This window comes from Columba livia, chromosome 3, assembly GCF_036013475.1.
Source record: "Columba livia isolate bColLiv1 breed racing homer chromosome 3, bColLiv1.pat.W.v2, whole genome shotgun sequence".
NCBI classification, from domain to species: Eukaryota; Metazoa; Chordata; class Aves; order Columbiformes; family Columbidae; genus Columba; species Columba livia.
This window is the reverse complement of record NC_088604.1, coordinates 30902875-30925269: the sequence shown is the minus strand read 5'-3', so window position 1 is coordinate 30925269 and position 22395 is coordinate 30902875. Positions and strand designations below refer to the sequence as shown.

The window sequence follows — 22395 nt, the reverse complement described above, 5'->3', positions numbered from 1 at the left end:
AATGTAGTGTGTTAGGAATTATTTTCCTAAGGATGATAGTTAATGGCACTCTTTGATAAAAGGATCAAACTTGACCCATCTACACCTGTGTGTTATTAGCCTTGCCAGAAGTTAATAGTTTTAAACTGCTTGTCTTGCACTTACTTTCCTTTTTCTGCAGATGAAATATTGATCTAGATCTTAATCATAATATTCCCAGGGTGTGTTTTAAACAGTGGAACTGCTTTGCTTGTGTTCTTAAGATTAGTGCAGTTAATAATTTCATTTGTGTCCAGAACTCCCAAGTGTAAGCAATCACATCACATCTGAGCTGCTCTGTTTGCATTAACTGAATTCTTGGCTGCACCTGTAAACCCCTGCACTAGCTTGTACTCTGTTCACTTGCTGTTAATGGACTGACTTGTTTTGCATCACGATGACAAGTGAATAGAGTTATTTAGCATGGAAACTCCTCATTCTGTTCATAGCTATTATGGCTCTTGGGCTGTGTTGACCACTTAGTCAACATAGCATCATTGCCAGGACTTTTGTCAAATTTCTTCTTGCTTAGCTTAGCATGTATGAAGAACAAGTCTGAAGCGTGTGCTGCGTTGGTGCAATGGTTGAGCAGTGTTTTAAAGATCCTTTGGGAGCATGGACTGGCTTCAGGTCTGCAGATGACTAGGCATGCTAACTGCCTTGTTTTAATGGTGGCCTGTTAAGCTAGGGGCCAAAAGTCTGTTTGAGTGGGCTAATTAGCCTTCTGGTCAGTTTGCTACTAGTTGAGGGACCTTGTTCAGGAGGAGAAATAAGATTCTTGCTTGCTTGAGACTAAAGTGTGTGAATTTGTTGTTCCTGCATTTCTTTCTGAGGCCCTTGGTGCATGGAACAGGGGCAGAATCAAAAGTCATTTTCCTTCAGTCAAGATTTAGCTGAGTACTAGTTGAAGAATGTCCATAGTGGCTACTATGGCTTCTGCTCTGATTGTCCTTTGACATGCTGGTTGTAGGTAGCTTCAGGAAAAAAAATATAAACTTACTGCTCTTGGAGGGGTGAAAAAAAGGCAAGAAAGGTATAAATACCCTAAGACATTCCATCTTATTTGTTCCTTGCATGTAGTCCACAGATAGCAAATTCATACTGGTAGTAAAATAAAAGGACTTGAGCTCACTTAGTTTAACCAGAGTCTCCTGTTTTAACCCTTTTTAGCAAATAAACCTGCAGTTATTTGAGTTGCTATCTCTTACAAGTAGAAATTTTGCCTGCTTTTGTAGTACCTGTGTCTTGATTTTTGCCTGGATGCTATCTTACAGAAAGAATTACTACTAGAGGCAGATACAAGAACAAAATCTAAAGTCAATAAGCATGCATCAACTTAAGTAAATGACAGCCTTAATCTACCTCTTCCACTGTCAAGAAGCTAAAGAGCAAACACTTTTTGAAAGTTGAGATTTTAATTTTTGAAGGTTTAGCTTTGTTTGCAGAGTAGCAGTTTGGTTTTGATGTGATGATTATAACTACGCGCAGTTATGCACTAACCTTTGAAACGCCTGCTTGTGTTTTGTACTTGAATTTTGAGGCATAGTCCTGGAAAATGCATGTTTGTTATTCACTTGTTTATTGTAACTTGAAGCAGGGATCAAATTATGTACTTTTTTAAACTGAAGTCCAAAAGATACTTGTGAGTGCTCTTTATGGACTTGGGGTTGGGTTCTTGCATTCTTTACCTGAAAAGTTTCCCTCCAAATCTGACTTCCATGTAACTTAGAGGCATTCTGATTTGTCTGGAAGCTGTGGTTTCAGATTGGCATGGAGATACTGGTTTTCCAGCTGTTACAAAACAATCTGTTTTGTCTATGGAGATGCTGCAGTGTTACTTTTGTTGTTGGACTTCAGATGGGGAGACTGACAGCAGGAAGCTTTCAGCTAGGGGTCTGGTCTACCCAACATTCTTCTGAGTACTCTTTGCTGGTCTCTGCCTATTGGAAGGTTCAAAATATTTAATTTTTCTGCAGTTTAGTTCTCTGGGGCAACTGCAGAACAAGAATGGAACGTAGCAGGTGTGTTTAATTTTGATAATGGAACACAAACACATCCTGTTTGAGTGTTTGGTGTGGGAATCATTAATAATTTTATTCTAACTTGCACAAGTGTGGATTTATAAGAATTTGTCTCACTGCTTAGTCTTTTTGTTCCTCTGCACATGAGTCAAACCAGGATAGTAAATCAAATTAATATATCTTTTAATGATGGTTGAGTAGAGTCCTTACCTTTGTTAGGAATGGTAAATAGAATCACTTGTTCGTTGACTTCAGACCCTACTGCACACAGTCATACATGTATTCTGCTGATCTAAATATGACATTTGGGGGGAATCTGAAAAAAAAAAAACAAACTGATACCTTCAGAATTTTTTAAACCTAATGTCATATATTTTTTCTTCAGGGATAATTGGATTTCTGTTTTCTTAAATTGAAAGTAGAATTGTTTTGATTTTTGACTAATTAGGTTGAGATCTTTTTCACTTTCTTACAGTGCTTTTGTTCCTTTGGATATTCCTAACAAGAAGAATTCCACAGAGTGGGAGAAAGTCAAGCTCCTGTTTGAAGAATTTGGAAGTAGTCGTAAGTCTGAGATTTGTTCTGAGCTTTGCCTAAGTTGCTACTAACTTATTTTGGCATACTCTGGTTGTTGAACAAGAAAACTGTCTTGGTGACAGTTTTGTAATTTAACACTAACTATTCACTTATACACAATCTTTGCAATAAGATTCTTCTCTTTCTGTTTAGAAAAAAGCAGTCAGAACTATCTTTAAAGTACAGAGAGGAGACACTGACAGTGTCTGCTTTTGGTACAGTCCCAATTTAACAGCAAGGATTCCAATGTTATGCACTATGGTATTAATCGTGGGGAGGGGAAGGTACTTCGTTCAATGGAGTTTTCATTTAACACAGCTTTGAAATGTTACTTGGATATCCAAAAGTCAGTCATCTTCAGTATGGTGAATGTGTATCTTGTCATATGAAGGTTTGAGTGCTTATCTAATTGTGATAATGCTGTTCACTGTAAGAATCAGACTATTTATAAGTATCTTTGTCTATTTAGACAGGAAAATCCTGTGGATGGTATAATTTTTTTTTCCTTTTCGTTCTCCTAGTATTGATCTTTTCTAAAATTTTGTTTGCATTTGTTATACTTATCTATATATACTAGGGCTATAAAGAGCCCAGGCAGTGAACCCGATAAAGAGTTATCTTTATTTTGGATGTTTGTTCTATGTCCATTCAGTTTGTAGTGGGATTATAAAAGGAATGCGGACTCATCCACTGAGGCAGAGTCTGGTAATATACTTCTGGTATATAATTATCAATTTTTCAGCCAGTTAGTTCTTAATGTTCCACTGAACATAGTTCAAACTTTTTAAATGGGTATTAAATGCTGGTTTCAAATACATATACAGAAGGATCATCAAATACGGTGTTTAAGTACATTGTGTGATATGTTACAAAGAGTGGAACTTGTGTGGGTTTTTTCCCTAAGAGACTTCAGAACATAGGTAAAATTTTCACAAGTACTTAAAGGGGAATAGTGCGGCTCATTGGGTTGTTTTTTTTGTTTGTTTTTTTCAATTTTCAATTTTAAATATAGCTGTAGTATTTGAAACTTATGAATGTTTTGCTGTTAGCTTTGGTGAAGTTATTTGGTATTATCTAACAAAAATAATAAAGGAAATATTTGTGCTGTTAAGTTGAATTTGGTTGTGCTATTCTGTTACTTTTTGCTATTTCTGGAAGGAGGCCAGTAGGCTTGGTCAGACCAAAGATGCAGCTTCTCATAGGGGATAACTATAACAAGATTTCTCAGTTTGTCAATGTTTGATGCTATGTTAAGGGGAAAAAAGCACAGAAACTGCCTAATCTGTGTGAGTAGGAATAAATGTCATTGCCCTCTAAATTTGTGATTAACCTGGGGGGGGCGGACATGGGGGAAAACAAACAGTAGCTCAGTTATTATGACTGGATGAAAAGTTACCACAGCACTCTGGAGGCCAGAAATAAGTCTTGAAGAGGCATTAGACAGCTAAGGGAGCAAGTTCATTAGTGTCGATTCAGCCATTTAACTGAATGCAACATCTGTGAACTTGTAGCAAAAGAGAGCTGTCCTGCTTCTTGCAGTATTGGAGGAGGATCTATTATGACAGAAAGCTATGCTAGGTAGATTTTTCATCTGAGTTGTTATGACTGGGAACTATCTCTCAATTTTTTCCTCAGTTTTATGAACATAACTGTCCTTCAGAAGCCAGTTCAGGAAGAAATTTTCTTATACCTCTACTGTAGGAATTTTCAATAAGCTTTTTTTTTTTCAGATGGCTTGACTGCTCTTTCATTTTCCATTAGTTCCTTGACTGTGATTGGAATGTTGGCAGCTATCACGTACACAGTAAGTTATGTCAATGTTCCAGCTCTTTACATTTATGATATTTGTAGTTATCACAGACTACAGCTGTATGGAAAACTGTCATCATACTAAGTACCTTCAACAGTGTCTTCTAGCTCTGAATTTTCATGGTTTGAAACACTACTTCGGAGTTTTTGGAATGGAAGAAATAACTTTCTTACTGCAAATTTAAGAACTGCTTTTTTTGGTACTTGAGCACAGATCAGACTTAATTTCAATGTGTTTTTGCAAGGGGAGGTCACCGTATTCCTTATGACTTGCAGCTTGTTCACCAGCTCCTGTTTTTAAGCCTACATCTATAGTTCTCCACTGCTGGATGGAGAAAAATATTGCTTTTTAATTTATTTAACTATGGTATAACCTAGGCTTGGTCTGGTTAGTCTACCATACTGAATATAAGCTTTACTACAGCTCTTTTACATTGGTGTTTTTATCTCTAGAGAGCTTTACAAAGAAAAGTCTGGCAAAATAATTTGATTTGTAAAGAAGTATGCAAAATGTTCTTGATCATAACTGTCTCTTTTTGTAAAAGGCTTTTTTCATTCAATAAATGAAAAAATGTCTTTAACAGAGCATTGCTTCACAGTTCTGTATTTCTAGAATTTGCTTAAGGGTAAATATCCATGCACGCCAGGATTCAGTTTTAGGTATGAAGAATCTGCAGCATCTTCTATGATGTGTGCCTCCCATCAAGAATAACTAAAAATTTAAAGGCAAATATAGTTTGAAACTGTTTAAAGCCTTGTTTTCTAAAGCCTCAGGAATTTTCTTAGTTCTAGGTATGCAACTGAACCACTGCAGTTGTTTATATAGCTTAGAAGGATTCAGGAACGTTCATTCTGTAATTGATTATAAATCACATAATTAAGACTGTTAGTTAAACTGTTGTGCTTTAATGTGCAAAGGAAAGAAACCATTTAAATTTGTTAGCTTTGGCCAACATTTGATGTTCATGTGGTCACTTGCTTTTCCAATCTGTTTCTTCAAGTGCTGAATTACCAGCCTGTTTGTAATGCTACAGGTATTAACTTGTAATCAAGGTAAAATTTTGCAATAAAGAAGAGTCTTAAGATAACTGCAGGCAAAGCTTTGAAACTTCTGAGGAGTCAGTGTTTACCTGATAGGTTTTAATCTTTAAGTTCATGTCCTCGCTAAAATAACCTTCTCTTCCATTGCAGCCTGGCTCTAATATAGTGAAGTTGTTCTCGTGTAGCTTTGCTAGTGAGTTCCAAGTGACTCTATAAGAGTAGCTCATGCAGTAAGTTATTTTTGAAGCATTGCTAGCCAACAAGGTGGCTTGTGGTAACCTGTCAGGCAAAGCATAAGTAGGTAAAATTACTGTAGAACAAGGATGTATTTTATTCATGACTGTGTAAGAGGGTAAGGTACCTGCTAAATACTGCTTTCAGACTCTTAAATATAAATTGATTAACAAGCATAGCTAATGATTTTCTGTCTCTTTATACTAGTGACTTGAATTGGTGTAAATTGCAGCAGCATTATAGGAGGCAATTCCATACAGGTTCTCAGATGTGTCAGAACACTGACAGCTTGGTGGTCATCAGGCTCTGTGCAGTAGGTAGAAGAGCAATTTGGCACATCAGCTAGTGTGTATCTCAGGTGAGCTAAATTGCTCTCAGCTTCAATGACTAAGTGCTTTAACTGGACTCAAATCATAAATTTTATTACTTTAAGCCTTTTCTGACTGGCATGGGTCTCTAAATTGTTCAGGCTATATTGCTGCCATCTAGATCATGCGCTGGTCAAAAAAGATCCATACCTTCACTTACCTTGTAATAACATGTCAGGTTTGAAATTGGTTTCCCTTAATTATGGAAGGAAAGATTAATCTCTTGTTCAGTTACATTACTGCAGAGCACATGTGGTGTTTTTTAACCTCCATAAGACTAACATTAAGAACAGACTCATTAGCTGGGCAAATATGTGGTTTTTTTACAAACAGCTACATAAATGTTTTTTAGAACTGTTAGTAAACATCTATGTATCTAAAGTGCAAGATTATTCAGTCAGCAATAAATTTGTGCAAAATAATGCAATATTTAAAGAAGTAACTTTTCCAAGTCTTTAATTTATTACTATTACTTCCTACTTCTGCTGTTACTTCTCTGGTTTTGAGCACAGATTTGTTGTAGGCAATCTGTGCCTACAGTATTAAACTTCTGTCCTCAAAACTAGCTGAACCTGGAAATATGTGACTTCCATTTAATGTTCAATAGTTCAGTGTGCTGTGTTGTCTGTGTGTTTTCTCATCTGTGCTCAATGTTGTTGGCTTGGTCTTACTGTATTTAGGACTTGTACAAATACTGGGTGGTAAATGAGGTGAAACATCAAGTATGAGGACTAAAATAGTCTTCTCTGAATTGACTAAATTATGAAGATTTTAGACTAAATTGTTGCTTTGAAAACTTTAGGCAAGCTGTCCGTGCAGATGTCTGGAGCATGGAATTACTGTTTACTTTGTTTTTAACTGCTGTATTGGATCATTCTGAAACTATCATTTGTTTTTACAGTAGGTGTTAAGGCAGAGTAGGAGAAATGAAGGAGCTTTTTCACAGAAGTTTTAAGGATGATCTCACACAGGAGGTGGCTGTTGTCTACCTTGGATATGAGTGGGTTTTGTCATTGAGGTACAAATATGTCATGGACAGTGAAAACCACTTATTAGAATGTGTTCTCGAAGCTGGAGCAGGAATGGATTTTTTTAATGCTCTAGTGTTTTCATTACGCTGTTCCCACTGCCAGTGATGGGCAGACTTCCATATGTAAAGCAACTTCCACCTGTAGCAGCATGACTGCATGAGCAGTGATGCTCGCATGGTCTGAAGAGTGAATTGTGAGTGTGACCTTGACAGCATGAGGTTGCCTTGTGTCTGTCTTCCAGTTTGTGTGCTGGGCTTTTCCCAGTAGTAAGACTTAAAGCAAAAGTTTCTTCAGCAGCCAACAGTTGCTGGGTTGTCAGACTTCCCTGAACCTCAGGGAGAGGTTGGCCCAGAGTATAGCATCTGTGTCTCTACCAGTCTGGATCATTCTACTCCCTCCATTTGGGAGAACAAGCAGCATGATTCTGGAAGGAGTAACTGGTTTTTCTCTTGGTAACTTCTTTGCATTGTGGATTTTTTTCTGTGTTAAGTCTTTTATATTAAAGAAAAAAAATCATTTCCACAAATGCTTAGCAGATGGTAGAGAACAGGGTAGACATAATAGATGTAGACACAGTGTGTGGTATCTGAGTTCCCTTGTCCCTGGATAGACAAGATCTCAGATTTTTCACAGAATGGTAGGGGTTGGAAAGGACCTCTGGGGAATCTTGTAGTCCAATCTACCTGCTAAAGCAGGTTCATCTAGAGCAGATGGCACAGGAATGTGTTCCAGTGGGTCTTGAATGTTTCCAGAGAAGGAGCTTCCACAACCTCTCTGTCAGCCTGTTCTACTGCTCTGGCACCCTCAAAGTGAAGTTTCTCCTCATATTCAGATGGGACCCCCTATGTGTCAGTCTGTGCCAGTTGCCCCTCATCCATGGGCACCACTGGAAAGAGTCTGGTCCCATCCTCTTGACAGCCACCTGTCAGATATTCACCTCAGGCAACTTTTACACTGTGAGGGTGACCAGTCACTGGCACAGGTTTTTCAGATAGATTGTGGAGTCTCCCTCCTTTGAGATATTCAAGAAACCATATGGACACTGCCCAGGGTAAGCAGCTCTAGATGACCCTGCTTGAGCAGATGTTGGACCGGGTGATCTCAAGAGATCTCTTCCTGCCTGCAGGATTTAGCAGCGGTACTGATGGGTGGCACTTACTGTGTTGTACCTAATGACATGAGATGTCCTTTCTAAGCTTGGTTCTAGCCTATGAAAAGCTTGAGGGGACAGTGATTGACAATAAGGTTGATTCTTTATTGGATTAAATCAGTTCTGCAATACTGCTTTTACTGTTATTGCCTAATTTAACTCACAATGAACAATTTTTTGTTCTATCACAGCTGTTATTTTGTGAGAAAGTTATTTATTAGAGATTCTTACTATTATTTATTCACCTCAATACAGCTATTGTTCAAAAAACTGCAGCGAGCACTTTGAAAACCAGCATGCAATATCTTCAAAAATGTGGGTAGTTCTATGTTTTAAATAACTACTGACTCTTGCCAGACTATTCTGTCAGATGATAGTAATAACTTTTAAATGGCTTGATAGGTGGCCATTTTCAGAAGTTCCCTGTGTGAGTGCGGTGGAGAATATGCCTGTTATGAGAGGGGAGGGAAAAAAACTTTTAATCTAAGTGGTACAAATTACTTTTTTCATCACTTTGTAGCTGTAAAAACTTGGTTGTACAAGAAGCAAACTTGCGTGCTTCTGTGAACAGGTGTAAAGATATTTTTTTAGCCATGGAAGCTGCAGTCACTGTTTTCTTGTGACTGAGCTGATCCTTACTAGCATGGTCTTCTAGAATATAATACTGAACCTCAACTCAAGTTGCATTTGCTTGCTGAATACACTGAAGAATAGTATTTTTCTCTACATTATTTGCCACTTTGAAAGACTGGGGAGGATGTGTATTCTAAATTTTAAACTTTTTAAGGGAAAATAATAGTGGTTTTATCAAAAATGTAGATGGAGTCTACAAATGCTCATGATAAATTAATATTACTGATAAGAGCATAAACATTGTCATTTTTCTCAAGTACATGCAATGTTTAAGTGAGTAACGTTTAAGCTTATTTTTTGGTATGGTTTGGTTTTCAATGTAATCTGGAATTAGTAGCTTTTCTGCTTTCAAGCTTTAATAACAGTCTGGTTTGGGTTCTTTTGGCATTATGTAATGTATAATACTGAAGTATAGTACTTGATATTTAAAGTTGTTTTGCAAGAAATATGAACAACTGGTTCTCAGGGATGGCTCTGTGAATCTGTGACCTTGATGATTTATACTGACAGCTTTCTGTGTCTATAAACACAGAATATAAGAAGAAAAGGATAAATGAAGGCTGCATGGCTTTGTTTGAAACAGTTTCACAGATGATGTAGTTTGCATCTATTCTTTCATTAATGTGTTTTGCATTGAAATGGTTTTTCATTGCCTTAGGTATTAATACAATAGTTGTTGTCAGCTCCAGATTGCTATTTGAATTCAAGGCAGAATAATGTATTACTTACACAGTGATAGGTCATCTCGTGAGTCATCTCGTGCATCTCATTTAGCATGTCCTTGAAGGATTATTATAATTGGCTCTGTAATTTTTCCAAAATGTTTGATAAGCATTGATTTCTTACAAAAGTGTACTGATCCTTTTTCCTGAAAGAGGTGTTACAAAGCTCAGTTTGTCTACTGACAAATTAATGGCTTTTTCACACCTAGTTTTTGTCCAGAGTATGATTTGCTTTTCTTGCAGTTGACTTATTTTTATTGACAGCCAAAAAGTTTAAAGCCTTTTATAATCTGTCTAACCTTAAAAGCCCTTATTTACCACTGATGTTATTTTAAGTAGTCATCAAACAGTTGCTGAGAGGTCCAGAAGTTAGTAGCATTCATCATCATTACCACTTAATCACTTCAATGCCAATTCTTAAATATAAAAGAAATGTAGTTATTTGATTATGTTCATTTCTCCATACATCAGTAAATAACCAAAACAGCAAAACAATATGAGTGTTCTGTAATAGCCTGATTTCTACTACACTTTTTGAGAACTGTAGGTACTGAAATGCTGGATCATTTGTAGTTTTATACTTGGAGATTGTAGAGTTGTGGCTTGAAAGGAGGTTAATCTTTTGGTTGGTAATGCTCTTCAAAGCCTGATGGAGCAATGCAGAAGATGGCAGTTGGGCTAAATATTTATGTTCAGTATTACAACTGAGTCAGAGTTAACTTTTCTATGGATGACATGTCCAAGGACAACGAGTTCATGGTGTGTAGTAAAACAAGTGTAGTGCGGAGGGTGTCATACTTGGTTTCTGCATCTTGCAAACATTGGCTAGATTTTTTTTGTACACTTAGACATCTACAAATAAGTGAGACAGTCTTTGAGTCTGTATCGTGGAGAAGAAATATTAATATGAAAAAATAAGGTGAACGTGTAGCAAGATGCTGTAGTGATGAATGTTAGAGAAATCAATAAACAAGTACTCTGCCTTGTTCATGTTGTGTATAACATACTACAGGAGACCTGATACTGAACATGCCAGTTCAATTTGGTCAGTCTGTTCCATGCTTTGAGGGCTTTTTTTGATAGCAGTGTTATTAAAAAATGTATATGCTTCTATAGTAGCTGAAGATTGGATACTAAAACTTGCTATGAAAGAACTGATTTTACTAGTTAACATGTTGAATGACTTTCTAAGCTGTATGGCATGTGTTTTTTAAAAACCAAACAAAAAAGCCTCAGCTATCTGTGAGATGGTCAGCCATCTTCAGATGTGTTTGGGAGGCTTTCTCCTTTACTTTTCACAATTTGATAGTGGCTCACATGTCCTTCCTAATGTTCGACATGCCTAAAGGTATTCTGGAAATAAGAGTCTTGAATTCTGTTTTTTCTTTAGAATGGTAGTATGTATGGATAGCCAGAGATGGAAACTTTTCAAGAAAACTGTGCAGTGCAAGTGCACAGAGAAGAAAAATACAGTTTCAAGAAAGGTAGAGTCCTAGTGCATCTTGCAGAAGTTCAGAAGTGTTGCCTGTATTGGTGTGACATATGAAAGTGCACCACATTGAGACTGTAATTGGAGTAGTGTCCCTGTTCCATCAGAAGTAATGCCGGCAAAGGTGTACCATATCCATGTGAAATAGTATTTGATATAGGCAACTGAACTGTATCAATTAGTATGAGGGATAAAAGGTATCATAATGTGATTTCCCTCGTGCTTAGTATAATTAAAATTAAAAGCTAATTAGGTTATGAATACCAAAAAAATGTTTTCAATACAAGAATATTATTCGAATGGAAGGGGTTTTGTGTATTGAAACAAACTAGCTTGTACTTGACTTCTGTTTCTTTAAAGCACTGCATGTCCTAAACTAGAGTTCAGCTGTTTAACTTGAGTAGATGCATTTTTGATCACGCGTTGTTAGAACTGAACATTTTGTCTTTTGTGGCATCACTTTCAGGTGAACTCTTGAAACAAGCTGTTTTAAGACAACAGATATTTGAAGTTGCAAGCATTTCTTATGACTTTTATACAGGGATGTAGTTGTTCTCTTTATGTGGCTGTTTCTTGTGACTTCGCTAGAGGGCAGTGCTATGCAAGAAATGTTTCCCAGTATTTATTTTTGTACTTTTTGCATAAGATTATATAAGCATCTTTTAAAACACATCAGTGATAGCACTTAAAAGCCATATCTGCTAGATATATGAACTTCTGAAATAAATGAAATGGGGAGTCTTTCTGCTCTGCTATGCAAGTACTTTCTGATAATTTATTGAAATCGCATGTTCAATTCTTAAAAATACCTGTAATGAGAAACTCTGTAAACAACCTTCAGTTACAGTGTGGGTTGTGTGCCAAAATGATCAGAAACAACTTGCATGTTCTGTTTATCTCTAACAAGGAGAGATTATTCTGTTTGGGCCACAAGTTGATCATTAGACCATGTCTTATTGGGTGAACATAGCACATGTCAGGAGTGAAACATAATCACCTTCTAGTTAAACTGTAATGCCTGATGGCTTCCTGCTTTTTGCACTAGGTGTTCAAAGTTAGCTTTAACTCTTTTTCCAAAGGCATTTGTTATATTTATTTCGATATTTTTCCCCTGTGTTCCTCGTGACTGATCTGTGTACTTATAGCTGATCTGGGTGGTTATTAGGTGTTCCCACCTTAATATTACACCCTTTTCAGTGGAACTCTTTGGTAGCTTGTGCAATTTAAAAATGTTTAATTAGTGGTTTGGGCTCCCTGATGTAGTTGCTTGCTGTGAGTTCTATAAAATGTCTTTTTGTAACTTTTCTCAATTTCACTTGTTTTCTATATTGTCTTGAGTAACTGTTAGCATACTGGATCACTAATAAGGAGAACTATTCTGTTATCTAGTCAGGGGCTGAGTGTGGCAACTCTTTAGAGTTGTGAGATGGTGAGTCTGTGAGAGACAAAAGGATCAGAACAGCAACTCCTCTGAAATCTTAGTTGTGGAATGTCAGTAGCTGGATCTGCTGCAGACAGGATGGGAAGGAAAGGGACACAGATGTGAAGATTAAGTGAACTAGAAGCAATGCTTCTGTAACTTCTATTGAGGTATTTTAGTGTTCTATCTGGAGCGGAGCACATTTGGATTCAGTGACATGCTGAGAACAACTAGAACATGCTTCTCATCATTCTTCAATGCCTACTGATACTGCAGAAATGGTATTGAACCAGTTGTTGCTTTCATGCGAGTTACAGGCTCCTGCTTTACTGATGACAGATTTCTTTGCGAATTCCTGTCTGGGACATCTGTAGCACTTCTGTGGATAACAAATAGGTGTTAAAAGCTTTGCTTAGACTCTTCTTTATAGGATAGGTAAGCTGGGTTTTGTGTTGCTTTGTGTAAGTTCTGTGTAGGGTGTTTTTTCCTCCTCTCCTTTAGAGTAGAAGGCTACCTGCTTCCATAAAATCTGTTAAGTATAAATATGAACTTCATCCATCCACAGGTATTATCTATATTGCCTGTGGGCAGACTCTCAAACTGGAATGAGACAGCTGCTCACAGATGGTGCCTCTAACTTGTACTTACTAGGTAGTGAGCTCTTAAGGTTTGGCTTCCCAGCCCTTAAGCTAATTGATAGGAGGTAATCTCTTAAATGGATCACTTGTGGGGATTTGAGAAGGGGGAATCTTCTCAAAAATAAGTAGTTTTAAATATAAATTTAGATTTTTTTTCTCTTACTGTAAAATAGGGTTTCAATGAAGATGATGAGGCATTCAGCAACAGCAAAGATAGTGTGAGACTTTGAAGACCTAACCTTTCAGCATATCTTGGCAGATACCAGCCTGAACAATTAGTGTATGCTGTAATTGCCTGTTAATTTGTATAACTGGTTTTACTCTTGAATACAGTGCCTTTTTTCTGACATAACACTTCCAGGCAGAGGTTGTCTAAATTAAGTCCTGGAAACTGTTATTTCGGTTGTGTAAATATGTCAGGACTTACTTTTTTATCAGAATTCATGGATATAAATTAACTATTTTTAAGGCTGGTTTTATTCATATTACAAACTTTGAACCAACAATGTTTTTGGGTCTGAGCACTCTCTTGGCTTTAGTGTACAGCTTTGGTTTTCGGGTACTGTCTGTGATATCTCTTGCTTGCTGAGTTGCAGATGCCCAGGATAATAGCCCATGAATAACCTAACACCTGCACTAACCCAGGGGATTACAACTTTTTTTTGGGGGGCAGCCTTGAACTTCTGCATCAGCCTGAAGGGAAATGCTGCCCTGAAACTGAGCTAATACAGCTTCTCTTCAAACCTGTGACATATCACATGAGATGACTCATTTTTCTGCCCTTCATTCTGTGTATTGAGGACTTGAAGGACCGATGTGGCTTTTTCCCCTGCAGATGATGGGAGGCTTACTCGCATAATCATCTCCTGATTAGCATCTTTTGTATTCAAGGAACAAACTTAAGCTGCCGCTATCACTTGAGCAAGCTTGATGTTCACGTATGTAATTCAAATCTGCAAAACCAACAAAACAATGCCTCACTTTGAGTTGCAGTTTACTTTGTAGAGACTTAGATTTAAAAGATTTAGAATTCTGAATTTTATTCCTTAATTATTTTTATTGAGTAGATACTTGGTATCTGTTGATGGTAGCTGTTGGAAGAACAGGTGGCAGTTTCTGCTTAATGGTGAAATATAGTTGCTTCTAAGCTTAGGTGTGTAAAATTGTGTAGGCCTATTGTCATAGCAATCTGTTATGTGTTTCTACATACTGAATGTCTTTGGCTCTGGCTAGAAATGTTTTGGGTTCCGCAGAGGGACCTTGGTTAGGTTGCAGCCTTCATTCTCTTTGTGAATTTGGATAGTGTTTGTACTTTCACCTAAATTCTGGAGTTATGCTACCAGCAGCCAGACCTGAGTGATCTCTTCAGGATCAATAAGGGCCTAATGCTATTTAGTCTTCAGAAGTTATCTGAATGATGGTGCTGAGTATGTAGTCATCATGTCTGAGAATATCAAAGTGGGACAAGTAGATAAAACAGAATGAAGAGTCACCACAGAAACATTAATGGGGGCGAGATCAGGCCAAGAAAGAATAGCAACAGGTCTAGCAGATGTTAAGACCTTCTCTTGGAATAGATTAATTCATGGTGGGGTCTGACCAGATGGGGGATGGCTCTGCTGGAAAGCACCTGGAAGTCCTTGTGGGCAGCAGGCTGATCTTGAGCCAGCAATGGGCCCTGCAGCAGAAAGGCAGACAGTGTCCTGGGCTTGCAAGGGACATGATTATTCACTGCACTTGACACTTCTAAAGCTGCACCTGGGAATGCTGTGTCTGGTTTTATTCTCCCAGTTTAAGAAACTGGAAAACTGTAGAGGATCCAGTGGAGGCTTGTGAAAGTGATTAAAGAGTTGGAGAATGCAACCCATAAAGAAAAGCTGAAGAAGTTCTTTCTTCAGCCTGGAGAAGAGGTGATGGCGGGGCTGCATTTTAGTGCCAGTAGATAGCAAAGCAGCTTAGTTCTCTCAAAGGAGACACTCTAAAGGGAGAAGTGAGCTGTGTTTATGGACAGAGTTGTAAAGGCCAGACTAAGTTAAATTATTTTCCTCACTTAAAATACATAAGCTTGTAGGTAGGCCTTTCTGTGGTTATATAGCTGTGTTCAAACTAGAACTTCTGGAATGTCTTGGAAACTATGAAATTTGTTTGCCATCACTAGCCTGTGATGTCTTTCCCTTGTAGACCTTCTATACCAAAAGTCTCTAACATAGGGACTGAATTGCCAGTTATCTTTTGTAGCTAAAAAAAAAAATGGAGCTGAACTTTTATTTGGAACAGTCTGTAAACAGTGCTGCAAATAGTTTTTTTTTTTTTATCTGTGTTTTTGGGTAACAGACGAGGCTGTGTCAGCCGTGAGGTCCTGAAATGCTGAGCAGATAGCCAATAGCCTACTTTATTCTCTAGAAGTCTATGGTAAAACCAATTCTAATACTTCGTAGCTAAACAATAAAAGTCATTTAGTGCAAGTTGTCAAAGATGTAGCTGAATGTTTTCTTTGCTCATATATACTTCAGGAAATATTTGAAGGACAAAAGTTTTCTCTTCCCCTTACCCTGTGTAGTGATTTAACAGGCACCACTGTTTCCTTTGATTTGAAGCCTGTTGAGAAACATGTACTGTCTGCTTGTTGAACTTAACTGATACCATTCCAACAATTTACTGGCAATTGTCACTCTGAACGTAAGAAACCTAATTCCGCAGTGAGTGAACAAGGCTGTCAGGCTGCTAAACTTTTGTTTCAGGCTTTTGTAGCCTAATATAATACTTAGAGGAATGTTTCTTGAAATCGTGTAATATTGGCACTTGCAGAGCAGTACTGAAATTTGTGGGCTCAGTGTCTGATATTTAATAGTTATTAAATAGTTAATGAGGTTTTGAGCTACAAGAGTAGTAAACAAGACTTGTTAAAGGGGCTTAGAAATGGGTGTTGGTGGCATGGTATGTGTTATGTTGAAAAATACGTACCAAAAGATGGACAGTGTCTTGCTTTGAGTACAACGTAGTATGTGCAAGGAGGTTCTTAAAACAGGTCAGATCAAGTCTTGTGTACAGAAAGCTCATGATCTGACAGCATGTATGGTGACATTTATAATACACTGGCACTTGTGTTAAGTCTGTTCTCAGTGTGAAATGTGAAGCTGTGCTAGAAGGAGGGAGTGATATTCCTGTGGGGGAAAAAAAAAATGTATAAAGCTGCTCATTTTTGAAGTTAGCAAATGTTCAGATATCAGGCGCTCAAGTAAAACTGTGTGTGTTAATTGTGATTAAGAGAAAGAAAAGCTTCCCTGCTGAGCTCTGCACCGAGGAAAAGCACGTTGCCAACAGCCTTCTACCCAGAGTAAAACAAAAAGCATATGGCTAATGTCACTAAATTGCCTGGAGAAACTTCTGACCTTGGCCTAGATCTATAAGACTCATAGGGATGCAGGGAGGAAATAGTGGCATTTTCTTCTTGTTTACCTCACCTCAAATATCTGTGTTTCTTATGTTAGTGGAAAGCTTAGAGACTTTGCATTGGAAAAATCTGGGCATAGTGTTGATGTAGAACCTGGAAAACACTTTGAGTAGTATAGGGTTTATAACTAGGAGTACATGCCAGCAAAATTTGTAAATATGTATCTGGACAGTCTTGGAATGTAACAAAGTTTAGGTGTTTGCCTCTGCTGTTTGATTCTGTTGTCTTTTTCACTGCAGGTTTGTGCGTGTGTTTTTTGTTTGTTTGTTTGGGTTTTTTGGTTTTTTTTGTTTGTTTGTTGGGTTTTTTGTTTGTTTTTTTTTTTTAGTAAATCAGGTACTTTCTATAAAATTTCATTTTATAAGTAAATTTAAGACTACTGGCTACGAAGAAACTGTTTAAGTACAATATCTAGAAATTCCAATATTACACAATGGCTTGCTTATGGTCTAAATTGGGAAAGTTAAGATTTTGGGAAGCTAAATAATTTGTGGAAAAACAAGCAAACAGAAAACACAAAAGGACACCACCAACCTAGGGCTAGCTTGATAAACCTTCAGTGGGCTATGTTTGTATGAAGTCTTAACACATACTATTGTTGCAGTGGAATTTGCATAGCATGTTCATTATGGTTTTTCTCAAAAAAAGAAAATAATGGATTGCTTTAGAGTCTGTAGGAGGAGGGTAGCAGGGGAAAAAAAATAAACCACCCACAGCAGTGATACCTCATAGCTGCAACATACCACAGCCTTATCAGGTGAAAATGTGTGGCGGAAAATTTGAGTATGTATGTTTCTTTTTTATTTTAGGCTTATGGTATGTCAGCTTTGCCTCTAAACTTGATTAAGGGAACTACCAGTGCAGCTTATGAACGTTTAGAGAACACTGAAGATATTGAAGAAGTGGAGCAACGTTTATTAAGGATTAAATCAAAGGTATGGTCTTCACTGTTCTTACTGTCTTTTTTTCCTGTGCTTGCTTACACTCTACAGGACAATCAGAAACAAGTGTTTGTTCCAGAAAGAATAGCCAGTTAGAAGTGACTAGCTTGCAGTTATTTGGAAACAGATGTGGTTACTTGTATTGTAACGATCTTTATCAGTAGTGATTCTTTATCAGTCCTGCTGCAGTAGTTATTTCTGACTAGCTAGTAATGGTGCTGATGAGCTAAACTCAAACTTCTCCAGTCCTGCTTGGATATGTGGAAGAGACACTTTGTATAAGTTAAGAATATTAATCTCACTTAGTCTGCTACCAGATATGGCGTCCAATTTGTTGATACTCAGTGTAGTTACTAACACTGGATACTCGCCACATGGAGCTGTCACGAGTTAGATTCCTCAAATGATTCATCATCTTTATTCATAAATGACAGCCCCAGATATTCTTTCTTCTTAGTTAATGTGCCTTTGCTGTTACAAATAATTTCTTTATGAAAAGCGTACATATGGAAATCTCTGTTCTGAATCCTAAATGTTCCTAGGATGTTAACACCATTTGTAAACCCATGGTGGCTTTGCAGCTTGCAGAAATGCTGTACATAATGTAAACAGGACACCAACCTCAGAGTGCAATCCAAAAAAGGATAATATTTCTCCTTTACGTACAAGATGCTAGGGGTAATCTTCTACCCTTTTCCCAAACCGTTTCAGATAATGATTTGACCAGTGTTTCCACAGTCCTGAGTGCAGGGAAAGGGGCATCAAGATGCATCACTCTGCTCCTGGCAGTCCACCTGTGCCATTGTGTGCCCTGTGACAGCAGAACTCAGCAGTGTTGAAACAGTTCCAAGAGTCTTCCATTGATACTTGGCTACCTCTGCACAGTGTGGGCACCTTCACTGTTCTAAAAATCATGTTGCATAATGAAACCTAAAAAGTACACTCCTTCATTTTAAGTTATCAAGTTTTGGTTTTGTACAGAGTACTGCTGCAACAAAGGCATCTGTATTATTGAAGCTGATAAGAGAAAAATGAGAAACCTCTTAAAAATGGAGCATTACTTTTTCAAGTCACTGTGGTATGGAAAATACGTGTTCCTGTTTAAAGTACATTGTGATCTCCAATTTAAATGTTACATGTACCTAGAATGTTGTCTTAGTCTAACCTTTTTGAGAAATTTATCTAAAATAAATTCACTTTAACTTTACCAGGTGTGAAGTGTTTCACTATTTGCAGGCAGGTTCTTTTAAAATAAAAAGAGAAAAATGGAATAGTGAATTTAAAAATGTAAAAATATATGTACTACAACTACAAAAATCTTTTTATATCTAAAAATCAGTTTGCTATACAGTGGCATCAACGTTAGAAACAAGTTTGATTCAGTTACCTAATGCCTATTTAGTTGCTTTTGCTTACTAGCATGTAACTTGGATTTCAAGATGTGCTACTCAATCTACAACAGAATCTAATGGTGCCTGCTCAATATTTAGAGGCTCAGAATTAAAGTACATTATTAAACATAATCATCAAGCACCTACCTGGTACACTTCACCAAGCCTTGGGGTAATGGTCCTGCTTGTTTGGGTTACTGTAAGGTTAATTTGTGGAACAGCAAGTCATCTTGCTGAGTATGTGTACTGTTATGCTGGAAAGAAAATACAGATGCCAAGCTTCACATACTGGTTTAGTCACGGAATTTGACTGTAAAGGACCTCTGACAGTCATCAGGTTCAATCTTCTACACAAAGCAAGTACCCCTTTCAGGTTAGATCAAGTTATACAGATTGTAACTGGGCACTTTAAACATTTCTAGCTATGGAGACTGACCACCCTGTAAAATTTTTGAACATCCTCATTGTGAAGAGTGTTTTCTACCATGTAGTAGGAATTCCCCTTGTTGTAGCTTGTGACTTTTGCACTTCATCCTCTTGCTATGCATAAAAATAGTGTGAATTATATACTGCAAAATCTTTAGAATTGCAGTAACTCATTAAACAAGATGTCAAGTCTATTTTTGATTCAATATTCTTTGATCTCTTGCACTATTTTTTGGTAACCAGTGCAGAGATGGTCGGCCTCTGTCATCAAGGGATAGACGAACTGTACAACAACTAGAAGAGAGACTAAGGACACTTCGAAGAAGGGAAAGGCACCTGGAATCAATTGAGAAAAGCTGGTGGACGAAGTTCTGTGAAGCTATCAGACCTCTAAAGGTAAAACTGTGTCACTTTTTGAGACTTCATTTGGAATACCTTCTGGCTTTTTTCTTCCCATATAAATAACAAGTAAAGTATATCCATTACCATAATGAATATTAAGTGCTTTATTTTTTTTTACTGTTATACTACACAATGATAGTCCTATAGCAAGCTCTGCTTGAGCCTTTGAAAAACATTTTATTTTGCTTAAAATATTAAGACTAAAAAGGAGTGAGTCCTAGCTGATCTACTATGGTGATACTGCCATAGAAAATCTGAATCTCTTTTCTTTGGCTTGTGAAAATGGCAAGAATAAAAAGAATTTTATAGCTGTCAGGCAGTTCAGGTTAATCTAAATTACATTTAGCCAGCAAAAGTGAGAGATATTTTGATGAGAATATATGCATTTGGAAAGAGCATTTTACCAAATAGTTACTTGATCAGCAGTAAGCTAGCTGCATGGAACTTACATCTTGATACTTAACCAGTGCAAAGGAGACCGTCACTGGGGCTAAGCTTTGATCTTGGTCTCTTTTTGATCTTAGGACTTTGATTTTATTAGATACCTTGTTTTTAAAAAACTACTTTTATGGAACAGTGTTGACATATGAAGTATTTTTTTGCCAACCAGATGTGGGAAGAAATTTTAGTGTTTCTTTAAACTGTGGGCTGAACTTCAGAAAGCTGAGATGGGGGGCGCTGTAAGCAATTTCCTATAACATTATTGCTACTTTAATGCTGAGTACCAATGGAAATGGGCTGAAATGGGAGTTGAACAAAAGCTTTCAGTGAGAAATTATCTGTGATACATTAGAAATCTAGACCTAGCCCTTTCATTGAAAGGACAAATATCCCCCTAACTATTCACTTTAACAGTTTGGATGCTTCCTTTGCTTCAAAATAGCTTGTGTAGTTTCTTTAAGTGTTCGCATTAACCTTAGATTTGAGAAATGCATTGGCTATTTGTATTGTCTCTAGGACTTAAACAGTTCATTGTGTTCTCATAGGATAGTGTATAATATCATTAGTTACTTAGAGATTATTACTTATGGTCAGGATGATTTTCCAGTGTCAATTTGTTCTTGTGGTTTGAATGCTTTTTATTCTCTCAGTAACTGTGACAGTCACTGAGTTCATGACTTAAGAATCACAGAGTAAAGGGGAGTTGCAGGTGGGTAATTTCTCCTGACAGATTTTCTTTTAGAATAGTATTGTGCTATGAAGCATGTTCTAAAACTTGTTTACTCTGATTTTCAATGAGCTCTCCTGTGAAGGTGATAATGTCCATCATTTAATTATTAACATCTTAACTCTTGCAAGACTGTTTTACTCTTACTTTAATAGCATTTGAACTGTCTTTGCACATGCATGACTTGCCAATCATTCAATTAGTGGCTTTCATGAAAAGAAGTTAATCTTTCTATATATAATAGTTAATCTTTCTATATATAATGCTTCTTGCCAATTGTAGAAGTGAAGATGATCTTGGAGATTTGCTTGTTGGTTTTACAATACTTCTATCCTTAGTGCAACTTGCATATTATTGTTCAAGAATGTGGGCATTTCTGGGACTTCAAGAGAAATTCAATTTACTGTGAGGCAAGTATTAGATATGGAGAATGCTGTTTTGGCTTTGAGTTTGGGATGGTCAGGTTTATGGGAGTTGAAGACTTAGTGAGACAGGCAGAACAGAATAAAGTGTTCAGGAATAGCACTTAGTCTTGGAGGTCTTTTACAGTGTTAACTTTGTTTACATTCAGAATTCTATAATTATATTCTTTTGCATGGTGTCCCCCTATATTTAATTATTTTGTTACTGCTAAATATCTTAGCATGTGTTTTCTTTTTAAACAAAGTCAAACTTTCTCTGAAGAGTAAATTTTCTTCAACATGGAGTAAATTTTGAGAACACTTGTTCTACTCAAAGCTAAATCAACCTCAAAGATGAAGCTGTTAATTTTGAATTTTAGTCAAAAGCAACGCACCTGGAAGATCCCAAGGAAGTGAGTAATGGTCCATGTGGGGTTGTGAAATGATGTCAAACTAGTCTAATTTCTTTCTACAAAATGTACCTTTTTCTGTAGGTAGCAAATCTGCTGCTTCTCCTTTATTATGATTTCTCACATGTTCATCTGATAAGCTCAGCTGCAAGTGAAATGTGGTATACTCTAGGGATGGATATAAAACTGTTTACAGAAAAAAAAAAAAAAACAGAGCACATAGTTATGTTTTCTTAAGTATGAACAAGACTATAGGTTGTGGGAAAAAAAAAATACTTAATAATGGTAAGCTGTGAGTATTCCATCAGTTTTCATGGTGTACTTCAAAATGGTTGTGAACCGACTGAAGAGATGCCTAAGGTGTGTAATATAAGAAAATTAAGTGTTCTGTTTTGAAGGTTGAGATTACAAAGATAACAGTGCTCTCTTGATAAATAGAGTGGTATACTTGAACTCTAGTAAGGCAGAGATAAACTAGTCTCCTATCTAATCATAAGTATAGTGAGGACCTTGTATAGATGTTTGTCGCTCCACCTGCTGCTGAAGACCTTCAGAGAAGCACAGGTACAGTTAATTTTGTCTTGAGGGTGGAGGCCTGGAGTATTCTTTTTTTAATGGGCTTCTGATTTATTTCTCCTGCCCCACTTCTCTG

At 37.1% G+C, this 22395-nt stretch overlaps 1 protein-coding gene across 1 annotated transcript in view; it reads left to right on the top strand.

The window, feature by feature from the left end:
• LMBRD1 (LMBR1 domain containing 1) overlaps nt 1–22395 on the top strand; it is a 75870-nt gene that overhangs the window by 24310 nt on the left and 29165 nt on the right. Inside the window, exons 6-9 of the mRNA XM_005506751.3 lie at nt 2515–2603; nt 4346–4419; nt 17414–17539; nt 19606–19758. Of these exons, the coding sequence (XP_005506808.1) occupies nt 2515–2603; nt 4346–4419; nt 17414–17539; nt 19606–19758 (442 nt within the window). The remainder of the gene's footprint in view (nt 1–2514; nt 2604–4345; nt 4420–17413; nt 17540–19605; nt 19759–22395) is intronic.